Genomic DNA, 17,810 nt, shown 5'->3' on the forward strand with positions numbered 1-17,810 from the left:
TTATAGAGTTCAAGTGTAAGTCTGAGGGAAATTGGAATGGAAAAATAATGACGTCATTGTTGGGTGCTGCATAATGAACCTTTCTTAGTCATTTTCTGATCATTAAAAAAAAAAAAAAAACAAATTATATTTAGATGGACCAAGGAGGTAGAGAAGCTCTTTATTCCATAGAAATTGCAGGAGCCCTCTCTCTTTTCTGCTGCCTCCTTGGTTTTAAATCCTGGGTCTGTCTTTGTGGAAAGCATCTCTGTTATGGTCTGGGATAGCCTTTGTTTCCTATTCTCCACAGTGTCAAAGCCCCTGTGCAGTGCCCCGCAGCAAATGAGCGCTTGTGATGGCCTCAAAGATAGGCTGTGATAAACCTCAGAGAGTGAGTGCGGGGCACATAAAGGCCTCTCACCCAACAGTACCCTGGGAACCAGCAGCAGGACAAGAAGAACAGAAAGCAACATATTGCTCCCAACTTGTCAAAATATGCCCAGGTTTTCAGTTTCTACTGTGTGGCTGGGTTTGCAGGAATCTGTGAGCTTTGTTTGCAGTCTACTTATAGAAATGAATTTTTAATTCCCTAACTACTCAGTGTAGCAGCTGCATTTTCCTTCATGTGCTATATTGCTTACTATTGCTTTTAATCTCCTCACCATGATGGATATACAATCATGAACCCAGCTGCTATGCCTTCTAGACACAAAGGGCAAGAGAAGGAGTACGTGTGTGCCTCCAAAGATTCAAGATCTTTCCTGATGGTGTTCTTTATAATCCCAAAGCACAGTGTAGCAAGGAAACATTTCTGCATGCGTTTCACCTGCTTAGCCAAGGAAGGATATCTTTCAGTGCTAGCAAGTTAGGAAGTGTTCTGTCTCTGCCCATGGCCCACTGTCTCTCTCCTGTTCACCACATACACATTTGCCTGCTGTGCTTATTACCTCGCCTTGAATCTGATGTGTGGAATGGAATGTTATTTTAGATGTGCAGTCACTCAGGTTTGGGTGCCAAGTAGAAATTATGCAACCCCTAGCTTTTGTTTTTCTGAGAAGTTGAAGTTTGGCCTTGCCTCTTGCGGTGGAGGGAAGGCTCAGATTTTTGCGATTAGGCATTTCCAGTGTGTACCACAGACACCCGATCGCCCCAGCTCTCTTTAATCGGATTTGACTTGGCTGTAAGTATGTTTTCTTGGTCATCCTTATGTTTGGATTTGGTCTAAAGTAGGATTCTTCTGAAGAAAAAAAAAAATGAAACAATTCTGGGGCTTCTTAAGCTTTCTGTTGCCTTTGTCTGAGGGCAGCAGAAGAGAAGGGAGCCAGAGGCTTGGGGGTCATGGTCTGAAGCTTGCCAGAAAGTACATGGTGACCTTAGTATGGTAAATAGTGTTACTTTCCACATCCTGATTTCACCGTTTGGAAAATCGGGGTATTGGTATAAAATGATCTTTAAGGTCCTTTCTAACCCCAAAAGCCATGAGTCGTCGATTTTTTGTTTGTTTGTTTGTTTGTGCACAGAAATTACTTCTCCTGGCTATCTGTGAGACTGTTGAAAACATTTAAAGCAGCTGGATGAGGAGTGGGGAGTGTCCTTGTTTTCTCAATGTGCCTGGAGATGCAGCCTAGTGAATTTCTTCCTTATGGCTGGTATAATGGTCATTCAGTGATACACAGCATCTGCAGGGAAGTGCTTGTGCCTACTGCCAGAGTTGGAGTGTTCAGTTTGCTTGACTGGCTCCATTGTGCCCACTGGAAACAGAATTTGGAAGTGAAATAATGATCTGTGCAAACTATCCTCCCCCTATGCCAAATGTCTCCTTCAGAAGAAATAACTGTTTTCTTTTTTTTACAAGTGAGAAAATACGGTTGATGTTGCTTAGCATTTGGGTTCATGTCATTCAGTGTCCTGTCCTGGGAATAGCAAATGGGACTATCTGACAAAGGGGTTTTAGGATCTAGGCTGGACCAAAAATATAATTCCTTTTGCTATCCTGTTGGTGAAACTATACCCATGGAGAATTATTCCTTTGATAAGTAGTGATCTTATTCATTTGAGCATTGGTGGCTTCAAATGTTTCCTTTTCTTCCAGGTGGAGAGAGCCATGAGAAGCAGGGGGAGAGGGGTGGTAAGCATGGAGAGGTGGAAGGCTGGAAGGCTGAGCAACACCAAGGGAAAGTGGTTGGTGGAGGTGGGGCCCAAGCATCCTAGACTCCAAAGTCCACCTGGCTAGATGCCTGCTTCCCTCATTTGCCTAAACTGGGGTCACTTGAATCATGCTTCTGCCAGGTGGTACCCACCTGGTGTCCCACTCAGATTGCTCAGAGGCCTGGGGAACCCAACCTCCACAAGTCAGTGATGTTAATTGCACAATGACATCAGTGTGCTTCGAGATTTCCCATCTACGTCACCAGTGCCAGCAGTGGAAATTCAACCTTTACTATATGCATGAAGTGGCAGGCAGAGAGGAGACTTATCTGTAAGCCACAAATAGCAGAATGACCAAATCAGAGAAGTTACCATAAGGCCTGTGCCTGTCAGTGGGGGAAGGGCATAAACCAAGGCAAGGCCAGGCGCCATATTGGTGAAGATGGTGAATTAGTGGGTTTATGGGAATGCTTCTGAAACACTTACCATTGTAGATGTAATTACTATCCCAAGCTGCCAAGACTTGACTGGAATGTAGTTGTTATTCAGAAATAGCCTTCAAACTGACCCTGCCTGCCTCCTCTTGCCCTATTGAAAAATAGAATACTCCCATCTCAGATTCAGTGTGTTGCATGATACTGGGTTTTTCATTCACTAATTATCTAAGTTGGCTTTTATATATTGCTCATAAGGATTAAGTTTAATTGGTGGTTTAATGAGGGAATTTACATTCTTCTACAAACGTAACTGCCCTTGCCCATGTAGTCCTTTGCTGAATGCTGTCTCTGGGTCACAGACTGTTGGTTCTAACAATCTTATTATGGAGGAGGTGGAGTCTGGGATTGGGAACTTGACCTCCTCCTGTTAACCCTTTGTGGGGCAGCCAGGCTTAGATCACAGGCTTAGATACTATAAATGGATTCTCTCCTCCATCAGCAGTATATGATTACCCAATACCTGCTACTAGTTTGGGTTTTTTTTTTCATCTTTAGTTTTTATTGCTTGTTTGAACCAGGGTCTTGGGCTTGCCAGGCAAACTCTCTACTATGTGAGTGAAGCTCCCTAGCCTACTGCTTCTAGTTGAAAAAATAAAAATAAAGTGGGGCACCAGTGGCTCATGCCTGTAATCTTAGCTACTCAGGAGGCTGAGATCTGAGAATCACGGTTCAAAGCCAGCCCAAGCAGGAAAGTCCGTGAGACTCTTATCTCCAATAAACCACTAGAAAACCGGAAGTGGTGCTATGGCTCAAGCGGTAGAGTGCTCGCCTTAAGCTGAAGAGCTGAGGGATAGCGCCCAGGCCCAGAGTTCAAGCCCCACGACCGATAGATAGATAGATAGATAAATAGAAGCAGAAAATAGAGGAAACCCCCACTCAGAGCTCCACAAAATGTCTCAATCTAAACGCACTAGGTTGACAAACAACATTATCAGCACCCAGAAGCCCATGTCCCCTGTGATCCTTTCATCCCAACTGCTTCAGAGAGTGACCCAACTTCTAACACTCTAGTTTCATCTAGTCCTGTACTTTGTACAAATGGAATGATGTAGTGGGTACCCTTATGTGTGTGGCCTCTTTCATTTTATACACATACACACACAGCTTGTAAGATGTGTCTATCTGGTTGAGGTAAGTTTTGTGTGTTTCTGGCCAATAGATTCCATTGTGTTCCTTTCAAGATGGTGGTCACGCCAGTCTAAACTCCATCAAGCATATGAGAACATCTAGGTAAACTTAGAGCAGTCAGGAATAGCAAAGTATGGATCTTTATCAGTTGGGAGGAAATAGACTTAGTGTGAGTGGAAATGGACGGAGGAGCCCAACAGGTAGAGCCTCACAAGCAGAGAAAGTGGCTCAGTGGCCAGGTGTGACAACACAGCCAGAGGGAGTAGAAAGCAAGCATAGTCAAATTCAAGTCTGTTTCCTGGGAGTAGGAGTTGCATGACAGCTAACCAGATGTCCTGTGAGCTGTACCTAGAGCTTTTATATCAGGATTGTTCACTGGGCCCTTCTACCTGATGACAGAGACTACTCCAATCAGTTATTGTTGTTCATGAATTGACTGAACATTTTCAGTAGTTTTCCCGTTAGCCAGAGAGCTGACCGGTATGGCTTAGGAATGATTCATGCTTCCCAGTAGGATATAACCTCCTGTTTTTCCTCCATTAGGCCCTGGATGGGGATTTCTCTGAAGACAACCGCAATAAGTGTCGCATTGCCACTGCTCCCTTGATCGAAGCCGTGGAGAACCTGACTGCGTTTGCCTCGAACCCTGAGTTTGTCAGCATTCCTGCCCAGATCAGTTCTGAGGTATGAGAGCCCTCACAAGAAAGGAAATATTTGGTTCTCTGGCCTAAGATGTTTGTAGTACACTGGGTGAGTGTGAATAGTTAAAACTCCAAGAGGTCTTTTTGTCAATCCACACCTAGGAAACTGGGATGGTGGATGCTGTCATAGAGTTCACTGACAATCTCTTGAGAAACAATAGCTCTGTAGATTGAGAACCATCTCTTTGCCCAGGCTTATAAGATCTATCATACTCAAAACTGTTATCAGAACGAACAAGAATCCCAGTGCCCACCATCCAGACCCTTCTTAGGCTGGTTTCCTTCCAAACAGCAGAAGTGGTGACTGGATAGAAAACAGACATTCTCAAGCCCAGCATATTCATTCATGTGTGTGTACCCTGCCTTGATTTGTCTGTTGTTTGACTTTAGGGCTCTCAGGCACAAGAACCAATTTTGGTATCTGCCAAGACCATGCTGGAAAGCTCATCATACCTCATCCGCACTGCGTGCTCTCTGGCCATCAACCCCAAAGATCCTCCTACCTGGTCCGTGCTGGCTGGACATTCCCACACCGTGTCTGACTCCATTAAGAGTCTCATCACATCAATCAGGTCAGTTTCCCATCTGGAGATTGCTCCCAGCCTGCATCTGAATAATAGAGCAGGAAGGGGAATAAACTCACCAAGCTTCTTACCTACTAGTAAGGTATGTCATTGCCATCATCTTTTATTTTTTTGGGGGGGAAGGGGGGGGAGGTCAGTGGTGAATCTTAAACTCAGGGCCTAGTCACTGTCTCTGAATTTTTCTTCACTCAAGGCTAGCACTCTACCTCTTTGAGCCATAGCTCCACTTCCAGTTTTGAAGTGGTTATCTCATGGACTTTCCTGTCCCAGCTGGCTTTGAACCATGATACTCAGATCTCAACCTCCAGAATAGCTAGAATTACAGGCTTGTACCACCAGCACCTGGCACCAACGTCTTTTTTTTTTTCTCATGTCTGTGGGATCACTTGATAGTACTAGTTACAATAGTAGCTAACTTCAGTAAGTACTGCATACTAGATATTATCCCATGCTTTTTTTACCTATATTGTCTTATTTTAGCATGGCATCATTACAAGGTATCTATTCCCATTGATTCTACTTTACTGGTGAAAATAACTCAGGCAGAAATGTAGGAGTACCCCTGCTTATTTAGCAGATATTCTCATAGTTTGATCAGACAAAAAGAATATAATACAGACCCACAAGAACTTGGGGGCATCTCTGATCAACTTGGTAATAGTGACAGCCAGAAAAAACATCCCCTAAGTACATACAGTATTTCTGAAGTTGATGAAAGTTAATATCCCACAGCATGAAACCCATTTGCTTTCTTAAATTTTGTTTCCCAGCTGTTTTTAAATCTCACAGACACAAATAACTTTTTCATAATGTGTTGCAAAGAGTCAAATATTTTAACTCCTAGTATAGTCCATGAGTTTGTGAGTGGTATGCAATGTGGAAAGCATCATATGTTTGCACTGTAAATAGTACTAATTAAAAAAAAAAACCTTAGGATACTGTCTTTAACTCAGTAAAGACAGTATCCAAGTCCAAATAGTTTCCTTTCTTGCTCCCTAACATTAGCCTAAAATAGCCTAACATTTATTTCCACTAGAAAAAGTAAAGGTATCTCAAGTGTTAATTAAGAAATGTGAGCCAGGTATAGTGTAATCCATAGTCCTCAGGAGGCATAAGTAGGATCACAGTCCAAGACCAAACCAGGCAAAGTTAGTAGGTGACTCTACCTGACAAACAAAAGGCAGCCGGGCACCGGTGGCTCACACCTGTAATCCTAGCTGGTCAAGAGGCTGAGATCTGAAGATGATGATGATGCAAAGCCACCCTGGGCAGAAAAGTTCATGAGACTCTTATCTCCAATTAACCACCAAAAAGGTAGAAGTGAAGCTATGGCTCAAGTGGTAGAGCACTAGCCTTGAGCAGAAAAGCTCAGGGATACCACCCAGGCCTTGACACAGAGACACAAGCCCAAGGACTGACACAGAAAAAAAGGCCAGAGGCATTGCTCAGGTGGTGAGTGCTTGCTTAGCAAGCTCTAGTGGCTGAGTTCAATCCTAGGAAGACAAGAAAGAAGAGGAAGCCCTATATGGTCTGCTCCAGGAAGGCATTGCAAATATCTGAGGCATAATCCTCAAGCTGATCAAGTAGAAACAGGACGGGGGGGGGGGGATGCTGAACCACCAGTGGTAGAGCAGGTCATGGGACTTGAGCCCCACAAACCTTGTGTTTGATTTGCATTGTCCCTTCCAGAGACAAGGCCCCTGGGCAGAGGGAATGTGACCACTCCATTGATGGCATCAACCGGTGTATCCGGGACATCGAGCAGGCCTCTCTGGCAGCGGTCAGCCAGAGCCTGGCTACAAGGGATGATATCTCTGTGGAGGTAAGTGAGGGCTCTGTGGCCAAATCAGATTGCTGTGGAGGTGCTGAAGAATTTTAGCATCAGGCTTTGGGGATGAAAGCGGGACCAAAATGTTCTTAGTGATAGAGTTTTCTCATCAGATGGCCCTCCCTTGTGTAAGGGAAGTTTTTTTTAAGAGTATGGGAAGGAAATAGGGAAGAAGGAGGGAGAGGAGAGAAAGGGAGGAGAGGGAAGTAGAGAGGAGAGGAGAAAGAGAAGGAGGAATAGGAGAGGAGAAAGGAGAGAAAAAGAGGAGAGGAGAGAAAAAGGAAGAGGAGGATGGCTGGGGAAGAAACATACCTACTACTAGAGGTAGAAAGTTCAAATGTGGCTAAGACTCAGGGGAAATTATCATTAGACCCAATAAATTGTGTCTATAACACAGATTGTGTCTATTACCAGATTCAGGTGAACATATCAGTAGAAGGGCCTAGGCATGTCAGTTGTGACTGTTTTTTATGGTCATGTTCTATCAATGTTCTTTTTGCTCAGTGGGAAATTTTTACAAGAAACCATAATGTATTTGGTCCATTCAAAAATAAAGAATTTGACTCCAGATGCTGGTGGCTCACGCCTATAATCCTAGCTACTCAGGTGGCTGAGATCTGAAGATCATGGTCCAAAGCCAACCTTAGCAGGAGAAGCCATGAGATTCTGATCTCCAATTAACCACCAGAAACCCAGAAGTGGCACTGTGGTTTAAGTGGTAGAGCGCTAGCCTTGAGCTGAAGAGCTGAGGGACAGCTCCTAAGCCCAGAGTTCAAACCCCACAACCGACAGAAAGAAAGAAAGAAAGGAAGGAAGGAAGGAAGGAAGGAAGGAAGGAAGGAAGAAAGAAAGAATTTGATCATATCCAGTATTTAGGGTGTAAAGACCTTTTTCTTCCATTATAAAATTTACTTTATCCTTTCTTGATGGTTTTTCCAAAGTTTAGAATAGAAATTCCCTTTGAGTTGTTTCTTTTTACTCATGCAAAGACCCCTGCTTCTTTTTCCATTGAGAACACAATGCCTCCCATCCAAGAGGTACTTGACATTTACCTTACTGTCACTGAACTCAGCACTAAGCTTTGTCTCCTTTCTCAAGTAGTGGGCTTTGGCATCATTCACTTCTGTTTCCTTCCAGCTAAACACACACACACACACACACACACACACACACACACACACACACACACACACACACACACACACACACACACACATTTCCAGAAAGAGGAAAAAATAGAACTAAGCATTCTCACTCTGTGTAGAATCCTACAATTATTACGTTGTGTTTTTGGTAGACATTAGTTTCTCCATCAATTGTGAATGATAGCTTCACTGAGTATACTACTTTAGGTTGAAAGTTGTCATTCATAGCTTGAATTATCTCTCTCCCACTCCTTGTGTTTAGAGTTTGTGTTGTGAAATCTGCAGTTATTCTGTTCTTCTTCCATTGTAATAAAATTCCCTCTTCGATTGTGCTGCCTTTCAAATTAACTCATATTTTTCACAACAATGTATCTAGGAGTGTTTCTTCCCTGGTCTTGTCTGCTTAGAGTTCTGTTTGCCTCAGTCAGATGGGTAAGATTCTCTTTCTTGAGATTGGAGACATTTTCGGGGGGGGGGGGGGGGGTTGTTGTTGTTGTTGTTGTTGTTGTTGGCTGTGGGGCTTGAACTCATGGCCTGGGTACTGTCCCTGAACTTTTTCGCTCAAGGTTAGCACTTTACCACTTTAAGCCACTGTTCCACCTCTGGTTTTTTAGTTGGAGATAAAAGTCTCATGGACTTTCTTGCCCAGGATGGCTTTGAATTGCCATCCTCAGATGCCAGCTTCCTGAATAGCTAGGATTACAGGCCTGAACCACCAGGCTGTCTTCTGTTATTATTTTACTGAATATTATTTTTTTGAATTGCAGGAATATTCTGACATTCTTGACTATAATCACATTGTAAGTGTGAAGATAATAAGTAATTAGCTAAATTAGACCTTTGGAGTTGGGGGAGGTTTCTCTATCCATCCCGTTCCCTAGCTCTCTTTTATTTTCAAGCTTGTGTGTGAGGCTACCCTGTTTCTTGGAGTGACCTATCCTTGAATCCCTCCAGCTCAGGTACACCTTTGTCCTTTAGGAGAATGACAGAGACAGGACGTTGTTCCTCTGTGAGTAATTACCTAGTTCCATGCTGGTGTGTGCATGACTGAAAGGTCCACCAGTGTTCAGGATCAACAGATCTTGATGTCTCATCAGTAGTCATCTTCCAACCGTTCCTGTGAAGAGATTGGATCTAGTTAATTGCTACTGGTTAATGATCTCCAGCCTTGTTTTTGTCATGCTCTTAAGCTCCCAACATGGTCTAACTATTTTGCCCTATTTTTTGCAGGGCTGGGAAACATCCAACCCACGGGTTATATAAGGAAGGGCCTTGACATTGTCTGGTACCTATTGGGCCAGACTTACACGCTTCTTATTTGCTGCCTATGGCTGTCTGTCTGTAGTGATCATTTTGTATGGCCCATGAGTGCTGTTAACAAATAATACAAATGATGGGGTGGGGGTGGGAATAAAAGGTTTCCCTTCCTTGGTTGAGCTCAGTTGTGCAGGGCAGCAACACTAAACCATCTCAAACTTGAGAAGAAAGGCCCCAAGTTACCATTTTTTTCAATATCTGCCTGCCCATCACCAAGGACCGTGAGCTGAAATCCCACCCACTCAGTCCGCTTCCCACCTGGCATTTGCACAGTACATCATCCTGTTTTCATAGCTGATCTCATTTTCACATCACCCTCCTCTCCCTTCTTACGTTCTGAGAACACTGTGACCTGCACGTTCCCTCAGACCCCAATTAGCTGCCTCCATTTGGACAAAGCTTTCTCATCTTCTTAGAAAAGCCACAGCTATTTCACATTTTCAGTAATTCTGCTGGATAACCTAAAAGTATCACTAACATCGCTTGTCAGGGCTGCAGGAGTCAGAAGCCTGTAGGACATACGTTTCTCTCGATTGCTTCATCTCTCATGGGAGGAATGATGGAAGGGGGGGGGGGGCGGGATTTGCCTAGGAGAGCTGAGGCACTATGGGGTAGGGCAGGGAATCAAGCGTGATGTTGATGTCCACTCTGTATGGCCTCCCTTGTCTTTCATAGAGGCCTTTTTCAGTTGGTACAGCACTGTAAAGGAAGTGTTGTCAGATGTACTTGACAATTCTTTCCTTATCAGGCCCTGCAGGAGCAGCTAACTTCTGTAGTCCAGGAAATCGGGCACCTTATCGATCCCATTGCCACAGCAGCTCGGGGAGAAGCAGCCCAGCTGGGACATAAGGTAATGTGCGCCAAGGGACTTGGTGGGGGAGGGAAGGAAAAGGTGACAGAGAGAGAGAGATGATGATTGATTCTGTCATTATTCTCAAAGCCTGCAGCATTTCCCATCATCTGTTGCTCTTGAAATAAGCCAGAGGACTAAAGTTGACACACCCACCCTAAAGCTTAATATATGTCATCCTTACTGATTGGATACATTTTGGCATGTTTGAGGATACAGTGTCTTTTCCTAGTTGCCGATGCCGTCTGTTCTTGTATGTGATGAGGCAAAACAATGCTTGGAACACTTTCCAGAACGTTCTTACATAGCCACTGTAACGGAATCATTCAGCTGAGTTCCTGCCCATCTTTTTGTTGGTTTGGTTTGGTTTTGTGCCAGTCCTAGAGCCTGGGTACTGTCCCTCAGCTTCTTTTGCTCAAGGTTAACACTCTACTACTTGAGCCACAGTGCCACTTCTGGATTTTTGGTGATTCATTGGGAGGTTAAGAGTCTCATGGACTTTCCTACCTGGGCTGACTTTGAACTGAGATCTTCATATCTTAGCCTCTTGAGTAGCTAGGATCACTAGTGCCTAGCTCCTTCCCAAGTGGCAAACAATGCTTCACCTGTTTGGAGTGCACTTTGCAAACCCTTTGTAAAGAGCCGGTTTGTTGTGCAGCCTGTGCTTCAGCAGGGAGAGGTCAGAAATGGGATTTTTAGCAGCTTCTGGGGCCTCCTAGCATTTATCAGTGCAGCTATCAGTATCCATGTGCATATCAAGAAAAACAGGAGCCAAAAATCTGCTCCACGGGTATTGGTCTTAAGAAACCAATATTCTGGGTTTTTTTCAAATGACAGTACAACTTAAGGGCCTAATAAACTTCCCACTAGTTCCAAACAGGGGTTTTTGAGATTGAAAATGGTCAGCATTTCTCTCTCTCTGCCTTTTGAAGGGTGGCAAACTGCATTTCTCCACTGAGAAATTGTAATTAGGAAAGGGCTGCTTGTTTACCTGCATGGAGAAAAAGAAGGATTGTCCTAGAGGCTGGGGGCACCACCTTTGTGCCCATCATGGGAAAACTGAATTTGATACAGCAGTCTGATGTTATTCCAGCACTTACTTTGGGCCCTGTATAGAGAGCCATTATCTACCTTTCTGCAGACATGCGTATGTGAATCAGATGCAATGTTGTGTTTGTATATAATGTATTCTATAGGCATATATTATTCATATATTAGTACAGAAAATTCATTCCTATGTTGGAGAGTGGCATCAACTTACAGATTTACTTTTGGTTCTTTGGGAAAAATCAGTTTCTTTCTTTCTTTCTTTCTTTCTTTCTTTCTTCCTTTCTTCCTTCTTTCTTTCTTTCCTTCTTTATTTTTGTCAGTTGTGGGCCTGGACTCTGGGCTTAGACACTGTCCCTCAGCTCTTCAGCTCAAGGCTAGCACTCTACCACTTGAGTCACAGTGCTACTTCCAACTTTTTCTGCTTACGTGGTGCTGAGGAATTGAACCCAGGGCCTCCTGCATGCAAGGCAAGCACTCTACCACTGAGCCATCTTTGTCATTGTTGTTGTTGATCATGGGACTTGAACTCTGGGCCTGGGAGCTGTTCTTCAGCTCAAGGCAAGTGCTCTACCACATGAGTCACATCACCACTTCTGGTTTTCTGGTGGTTAATTGGAGATAAGAGTCTCATGGGCATTCCTACCTGAGCTGGCTTTGAACTGTGATCCTCAGATCTCAGCCTCCTGAGTAGCTAAGATTACAGGTGTGAACCACAAGTACCTGGCTAAGTCTCTTGCTTTCTAAGAGCATATTCAGGACAAAGGCAGCCTGTGGCCACCCAACGATGTATTAAACACCAATTCCCAACATTGTTTCCACCACCATGTGGTAGTTAGTTGCTCAGGCAGGGCCCGTACCAGCTTCTCTCTGGCAGAGAGGGGAAATCCACACTTTCAGCCCCTCCCTGGGCATGTTTTCTGTGGATGCTATCAATGTATTACAAACAAATAGTTTTGAACAATACAAGTTTATTCTCTCATCATTCTAGGATCCAGAAATCTAGAATAAAGACATGTGCAGAGCCAGATTCCAAAGATGCGCAGAAGCCTTTTCTGGCTTCTGGTACTTTGAACATATGCTTGGATGTCACTTCAAGCCCTTACCTCCGTGCTCACCTTGTCTCCTGCTTCTTTTTCTTTTTTCAGAGAAAAATCTCTGAAGACCTGTTTTATAAGTAATGTCACATTCACAGGCTCCAGGGATCTGGATGTAGGCACCTTTTGATATAGTTAATCTATATGTGTGTACCTCATGTGCCAAATACTCAAAATGCTGTGCTACTTTCACTTAGCTGCCAACTTTAGGAGGTTATTTCAAGTGTTGTCATGTCTCTCAAGGACAGAATATATGTTTAAGCCCCTTATTAAGCACCTACAGTATAAGGAAAGTTAGCTCCTCCAAGATCAGCAATACAAGGAATAGCAACATCTAGCATTTATTGAGTGCTAACTGTATGGCAGTTATTGCACGCCATGTGTTATTGAGAATGTGGTTTAGTGGTAGAGTGCTTGCCTTGCATGCATGAGGCCCTGGGTTTGATTCCTCAGTACCACATAAACAGAAAAAGCTTGAAGTGGCACTGTGGCTCATGTGGTAGAGTGCTAGCCTTGAGCAAAAGAACCTCTGGGACAGTGCCTAGGCCCTGAGTTCCAGCTCCAGGACTGACAAAAAAAAAAAAAAAAAAAGTTCAATTCTGGTGTCTGACTCTAGATCTTGGAATGGGTTATTAGCATTTCTTCCACATTTGAAGAAAAGATAAAGAAGTCCCCCAAGGAAGGAAAAGCCAAACAATAGTCCTGTTAACTAAGGAGTACTTTCAAAAGCAGATTATAACCAACCTGCCTGTTCCTGTGAACCAACCACGCACTGCTTCCAACTCCTTCCTTAACAAGGGCTTCCTCTGGCAGAGATCTGTGTGTTTACATGATGCATCTATGGTTTTTCCTTCTTGAAAGGTGACACAGCTGGCGAGCTACTTTGAGCCCTTGATCTTAGCTGCAGTTGGTGTTGCCTCCAAGATTCTGGACCATCAGCAACAAATGACAGTGCTAGACCAGACCAAGACACTGGCCGAGTCAGCCCTGCAGATGCTCTACGCAGCTAAAGAAGGTGGAGGAAATCCCAAGGTAGGGGTCAGGATGTAAAGGACTCAGGTAGAACACTAAGTTCCTGCCATACATTTGGGGAAAAAAAAATAGTAACTCTAATTATCTCTTAGTGATATTTGATTTCTTAGTCTAAAATGGAAAGTAATCTTCTATTGGACTTCCCAGGGAAACCAGTAAATATATATGTTTGAGGTATCGGGATGTTATTTTCCCCTTGGTGGAATATTCAGACAAGCATTCTTGGAAGGAAACTCTATGGTGTCACAATTGCAGGAATAAAACTTACTGAGTGGGCTGGGAAGGTAGCTCAGTGGCAGAGTGCTTGCCTTGCATGCACGAAGCCCTGGGTTCAATTCCTCAGCACTACATAAGCAGAAAATGCCAGAAGTGGCGCTATGGCTCAAGTGGTAGAGCACTAGCCTTGAGCTGAATAGCTGAGGGACAGCGCCCAGGCCCAGATTTCAGGCACCACGACTGACCAAAAAAAAAAAAAAAAAACTTACTGAGTGACTGCTCCACTTTGACTATCTAACTTGCACAAAGGTAGGCTCAGTGATGGTCTGGCAAATATCATTTTTGTTTCTTGAACTTAAAAGATAGATTTGAGCCGGGCCCCAGTGGCTCACGCCTGTAATCCTAGCTGAGATCTGAGAGTCACAGTTGAAAGCCATTCCAAGCAGGAAAGACCGTACGACTCTTATCTCCAATTAACCACCAGAAAACTGGAAGTAGAACTGTTGCTCAGGTGGGAGAGTGCTACCTTTGAGCAAAAACATTCAAGGACAGTGCCCAGACCTTGAGTTCAAAATCTGTGGGGGTTTTTTTGTTTTTTTTGTTTTTTGTTTTTTTCTGTTGTGGGCCTGAACTCTGGGTCTGGGCGTTGTCCCTCAGCTCTTCAGCTCAAGGCTAGCACTCTACCACTTGAGCCACAGCACCATTTCCAGCTTTTTCTGCTTATGTGATGCTGAAGAATCGAACCCAGGGCCTCATGCATAAGAGGCAAGCACTCTACCACTGAGCCACCTTCCCAACCCTTGAGTTCAAAACCTATGACCAAAAAAAAAAAAGATTGATTTGATTGGTTGACTGATTTTTCTTTGTGGTGCAAGGCACCAAAGCTGTAGGGCCGATATCATGCTAGGCAAGCGCTCTACCACTGAGCCATATTGTTAGCCCTGAAGACAGTAATGTAACATGAAATTCTCCCTTGCCAAATCAAAACGTCTTGCTTTTCTTCAGACTGTTGTTTCACCCAGCTTTTAGGCAGACACTCAAGACACTGTTATGTCCTGGATGACCATGTAGCATCCTTCACTTTAACTTGGGAAATGGCAAGCATATCTACAATGGCATGGGCAGGATTATGAAAAGATTGTGATAGCTTCAGAAATAGTAAGCAGTCTGACAGATTTCGAATGTGCAGATGGATAGTCAGATGGGACAGTCAGTACCCTGAATGTCTCAGCCTACCTCCTGAATAACTAAGATTATAGGCATAAGCCACCAGGTCCCAGCTTTTTTTGTTGGTGTTGTTGTTAATGGTTATTCCTGAGGGAAGCAAAGAGATTTTTTTTAATTTTTATTTTGCCAGTCCTGAGGCTTGAACTCAGGGCCTTGGCACTGTCTCTGAGATTCTTTTACTCAAGGCTAGCACTCAATCAATTGAGCCCCACCACCACTTCTGGCTTTTACTGTTTATAGGGTATTGAGGAATGGAACCTGGGGCTTCATGCATGCTAGGCAAGCATTCTGCCACTAAGCCACATTCCCAGCCCTAAAGAGATTCTTAATACAAAGCACCATTTTCTTCTGCTGAAGGAAATGTTTCTCAATTCCCTTTCCAGGCACAACACACCCATGATGCCATCACAGAGGCTGCCCAGTTGATGAAGGAAGCTGTAGACGACATTATGGTGACACTGAATGAAGCAGCCAGTGAAGTGGGTCTGGTGGGAGGCATGGTAGACGCTATTGCAGAGGCCATGAGCAAGGTAAGGAAGGGTCTGGCGTATTCTTTTTGTTTTTTCTAACTTGGTCATTTAAAAAAAAATTATAAGGGTGATCTACAGAGGGATTACAGCTATATAAGTAAGGTAATGAGTACATTTTCTTTTTCTTTTCTTTTGTTAGTCCCGGGGCTTGAACTCAGAGCCTAGGCACTGTCCCTGAGCTTCTTTTGCTCAAGATGAGCACTGTACCACTTGAGCCACAGCGCCACTTCCGGCTTTTCTGTTTATGTGGTACTGAGGACTCGAACCGAGGGCTTCATGCATGCTAGGCAGGCACTCTACCACTGAACCACATTCCTAGCCCAATGAGTATATTTCTTGTCGAACATTATTACCCTTTCTGTCTTTTTCTCCCACTTTCCTTCCCTCTTGACTTGGCTTCTCTCCTCCCTAAGTTGTAAACTTCATTCTGAGTATCGCTGCTTCATTGGTACACCCTCTGTCCTTTTTCTTATCATTTTGTTATTCCCCTTCCCTTCCCCAGATCAGATAAATATATATACAAGACACAGGATACTAAAATAAAAAACAATGATAACAGGGGATAAACCAAAAGAAAAAAAATGAAGGAAAAAAAAGGAATAAGTTCACACAGTACATTAAAAACAAAAACAAAGAGAAGACAAAGCAAAAAACAAAACAAAAACCCTTGTTTCCATATCTAGGAGTTCATTTTAATTAACATCATTCTATCTGGTTCTATGTACATAGCTACTGACCTATTGTGATCCTCTGCTAAGGAAACCATGGAGCCTATGTTTTGTTGCATCTGGCTTACTTCATTTACTATGATTTTTTTGATTTTTTTTTTTTTTTTGCTGCCAGTCATGGGGCTTGAACTCAGGGCCTGGGCACTCTGTCCCTGAGCTTCTTTTGCTCAAGGCTAGCACTCTACCACTTGAACCATAGTGCCACTTCTGGCTTTTTCTGTTTATGTGGTACTAAGGAATCGAACCCAGGGCTTCATGCATGCTAGGCAAGCACTCTACCACTAAGCCACATTCCCAGCCCTTAATATGATTTTTTCCCTTATGAATGGAGCTATGTCATTCTTTCCGATGCAAGCATAGGATTCCATTGTGTATATATACCACATTTTCGTGATCCATTCATCTACTGAGGGGCAACTGGGTTGGTTCTGTATCTTAGCTATGGTAAATAATGCTGCAATGAACATGCTTGTACTGGTAGCTTTAGTGTAGCTTTGTTTGTGGCCATTTAGGTAAATGCCCAGGAGTAAGATTTTCCAGCCTCTTCTTTACTCCTTGTCTCCATCTGCCTCACAGTCCCCCAGGCTGGAGCTAACTGGCATTCAGGGGTGAGGCAACTGTCTTCTCTTCCCAAGGGCTTTACTTCATACGCATATGTCCAGGCCTGTGTCCATTGTATCCATTCTTCAGTGTGTATGACTTGTGTAAGCCAGATGTCCCACCTTCCTTCCAATTTACCTGTGATTAGGAGTGGATATGGTGACGATACCATTGGTTTCTTCCTTTGTAAAATGGAAATGGTCATTTATTGTTGACCTCTGTCTACATTATGGGCTTTAGAATGCAGGTTCCTGGACTTCATCTTTGATTTGCTCAGTTGAGGTCTCAATGAATGTTACCTGGGAATCTATTGCTACTTTCTAAAAAGCTCCCTTTGGTTCTGACCCACCTTTTGTAAACTCTCAGAGGCAGTAGATAGTATGAATATTACTTTATCATAGTAGATAGTATGAATATTACTTTATCATTTAACAACCCATCCACTGACATGGTTCAGCAGGGACATAAAATGAGCAACAGGTTCAACCCTTAATCTCCTGATCTTTTTCCCAGGAACCCTTCACTCATTTTGAATATCAGTCCTTCTCAGTTTGAGATTCATTAAAGCCAACACATCAACATCCAATTGCCACCCTGGGACGGCAAGCCAAAAAGTATGTTTTGAAATGGCCACTGATAGATTGAGAATACATTCATATGATTATTCTTTTTTCAGGATAATAAGTGCTCTTTAATTGCCAATTCAGAGAAGATTGGTTATTCCTATTTCCATTGAGGAATAATACTGACAGTCTATAATTAAAATAATTATCCCTAAACATTATGCAGTAGTTTTTATACTGGTGAAATAACAGGCCTGGGCCTAGATCATCATGTCTCCCTTTAGAGACTTCAGGCTCTAGTTTGTCAAAGTCTCCATTTATTTCTTGGCTTCTCATGACAGAAAGTTAGTAGAATTTTCCCCTTTCTAAAGGCCATTGGATGAATCTCAGGAATCTGTTGGATTTTTTCAGGACAACGTGACACCAGAGCTTTGAAAAATAAGCTTCATAGTCAACTACAGAATGTAAAGAAAGCGCCAGGGTTTCTTTGTACAAAATTAGAAGTTTAAAAAATCGGCTTTTTCATCTTGGGGGGGGAAAAAGTTATTTTTCATTGTCAGTATAGTGATGGGGCATGTTTCACAAAACCTTGG

General features: G+C 43.3%; 1 protein-coding gene across 1 annotated transcript in view; it reads left to right on the top strand.

Moving 5' to 3' along the window:
- Positions 1–17,810, top strand: part of Tln2 (talin 2) — a 340,653-nt gene that overhangs the window by 271,862 nt on the left and 50,981 nt on the right. Inside the window, exons 38-43 of the mRNA XM_042687576.1 lie at positions 4,296–4,436; positions 4,844–5,025; positions 6,727–6,859; positions 10,076–10,177; positions 13,183–13,353; positions 15,180–15,326. Of these exons, the coding sequence (XP_042543510.1) occupies positions 4,296–4,436; positions 4,844–5,025; positions 6,727–6,859; positions 10,076–10,177; positions 13,183–13,353; positions 15,180–15,326 (876 nt within the window). The remainder of the gene's footprint in view (positions 1–4,295; positions 4,437–4,843; positions 5,026–6,726; positions 6,860–10,075; positions 10,178–13,182; positions 13,354–15,179; positions 15,327–17,810) is intronic.

This window comes from Dipodomys spectabilis, unplaced genomic scaffold (genome assembly GCF_019054845.1).
Source record: "Dipodomys spectabilis isolate Male_0828 unplaced genomic scaffold, ASM1905484v1 ptg000108l, whole genome shotgun sequence".
NCBI classification, from domain to species: domain Eukaryota; kingdom Metazoa; phylum Chordata; class Mammalia; order Rodentia; family Heteromyidae; genus Dipodomys; species Dipodomys spectabilis.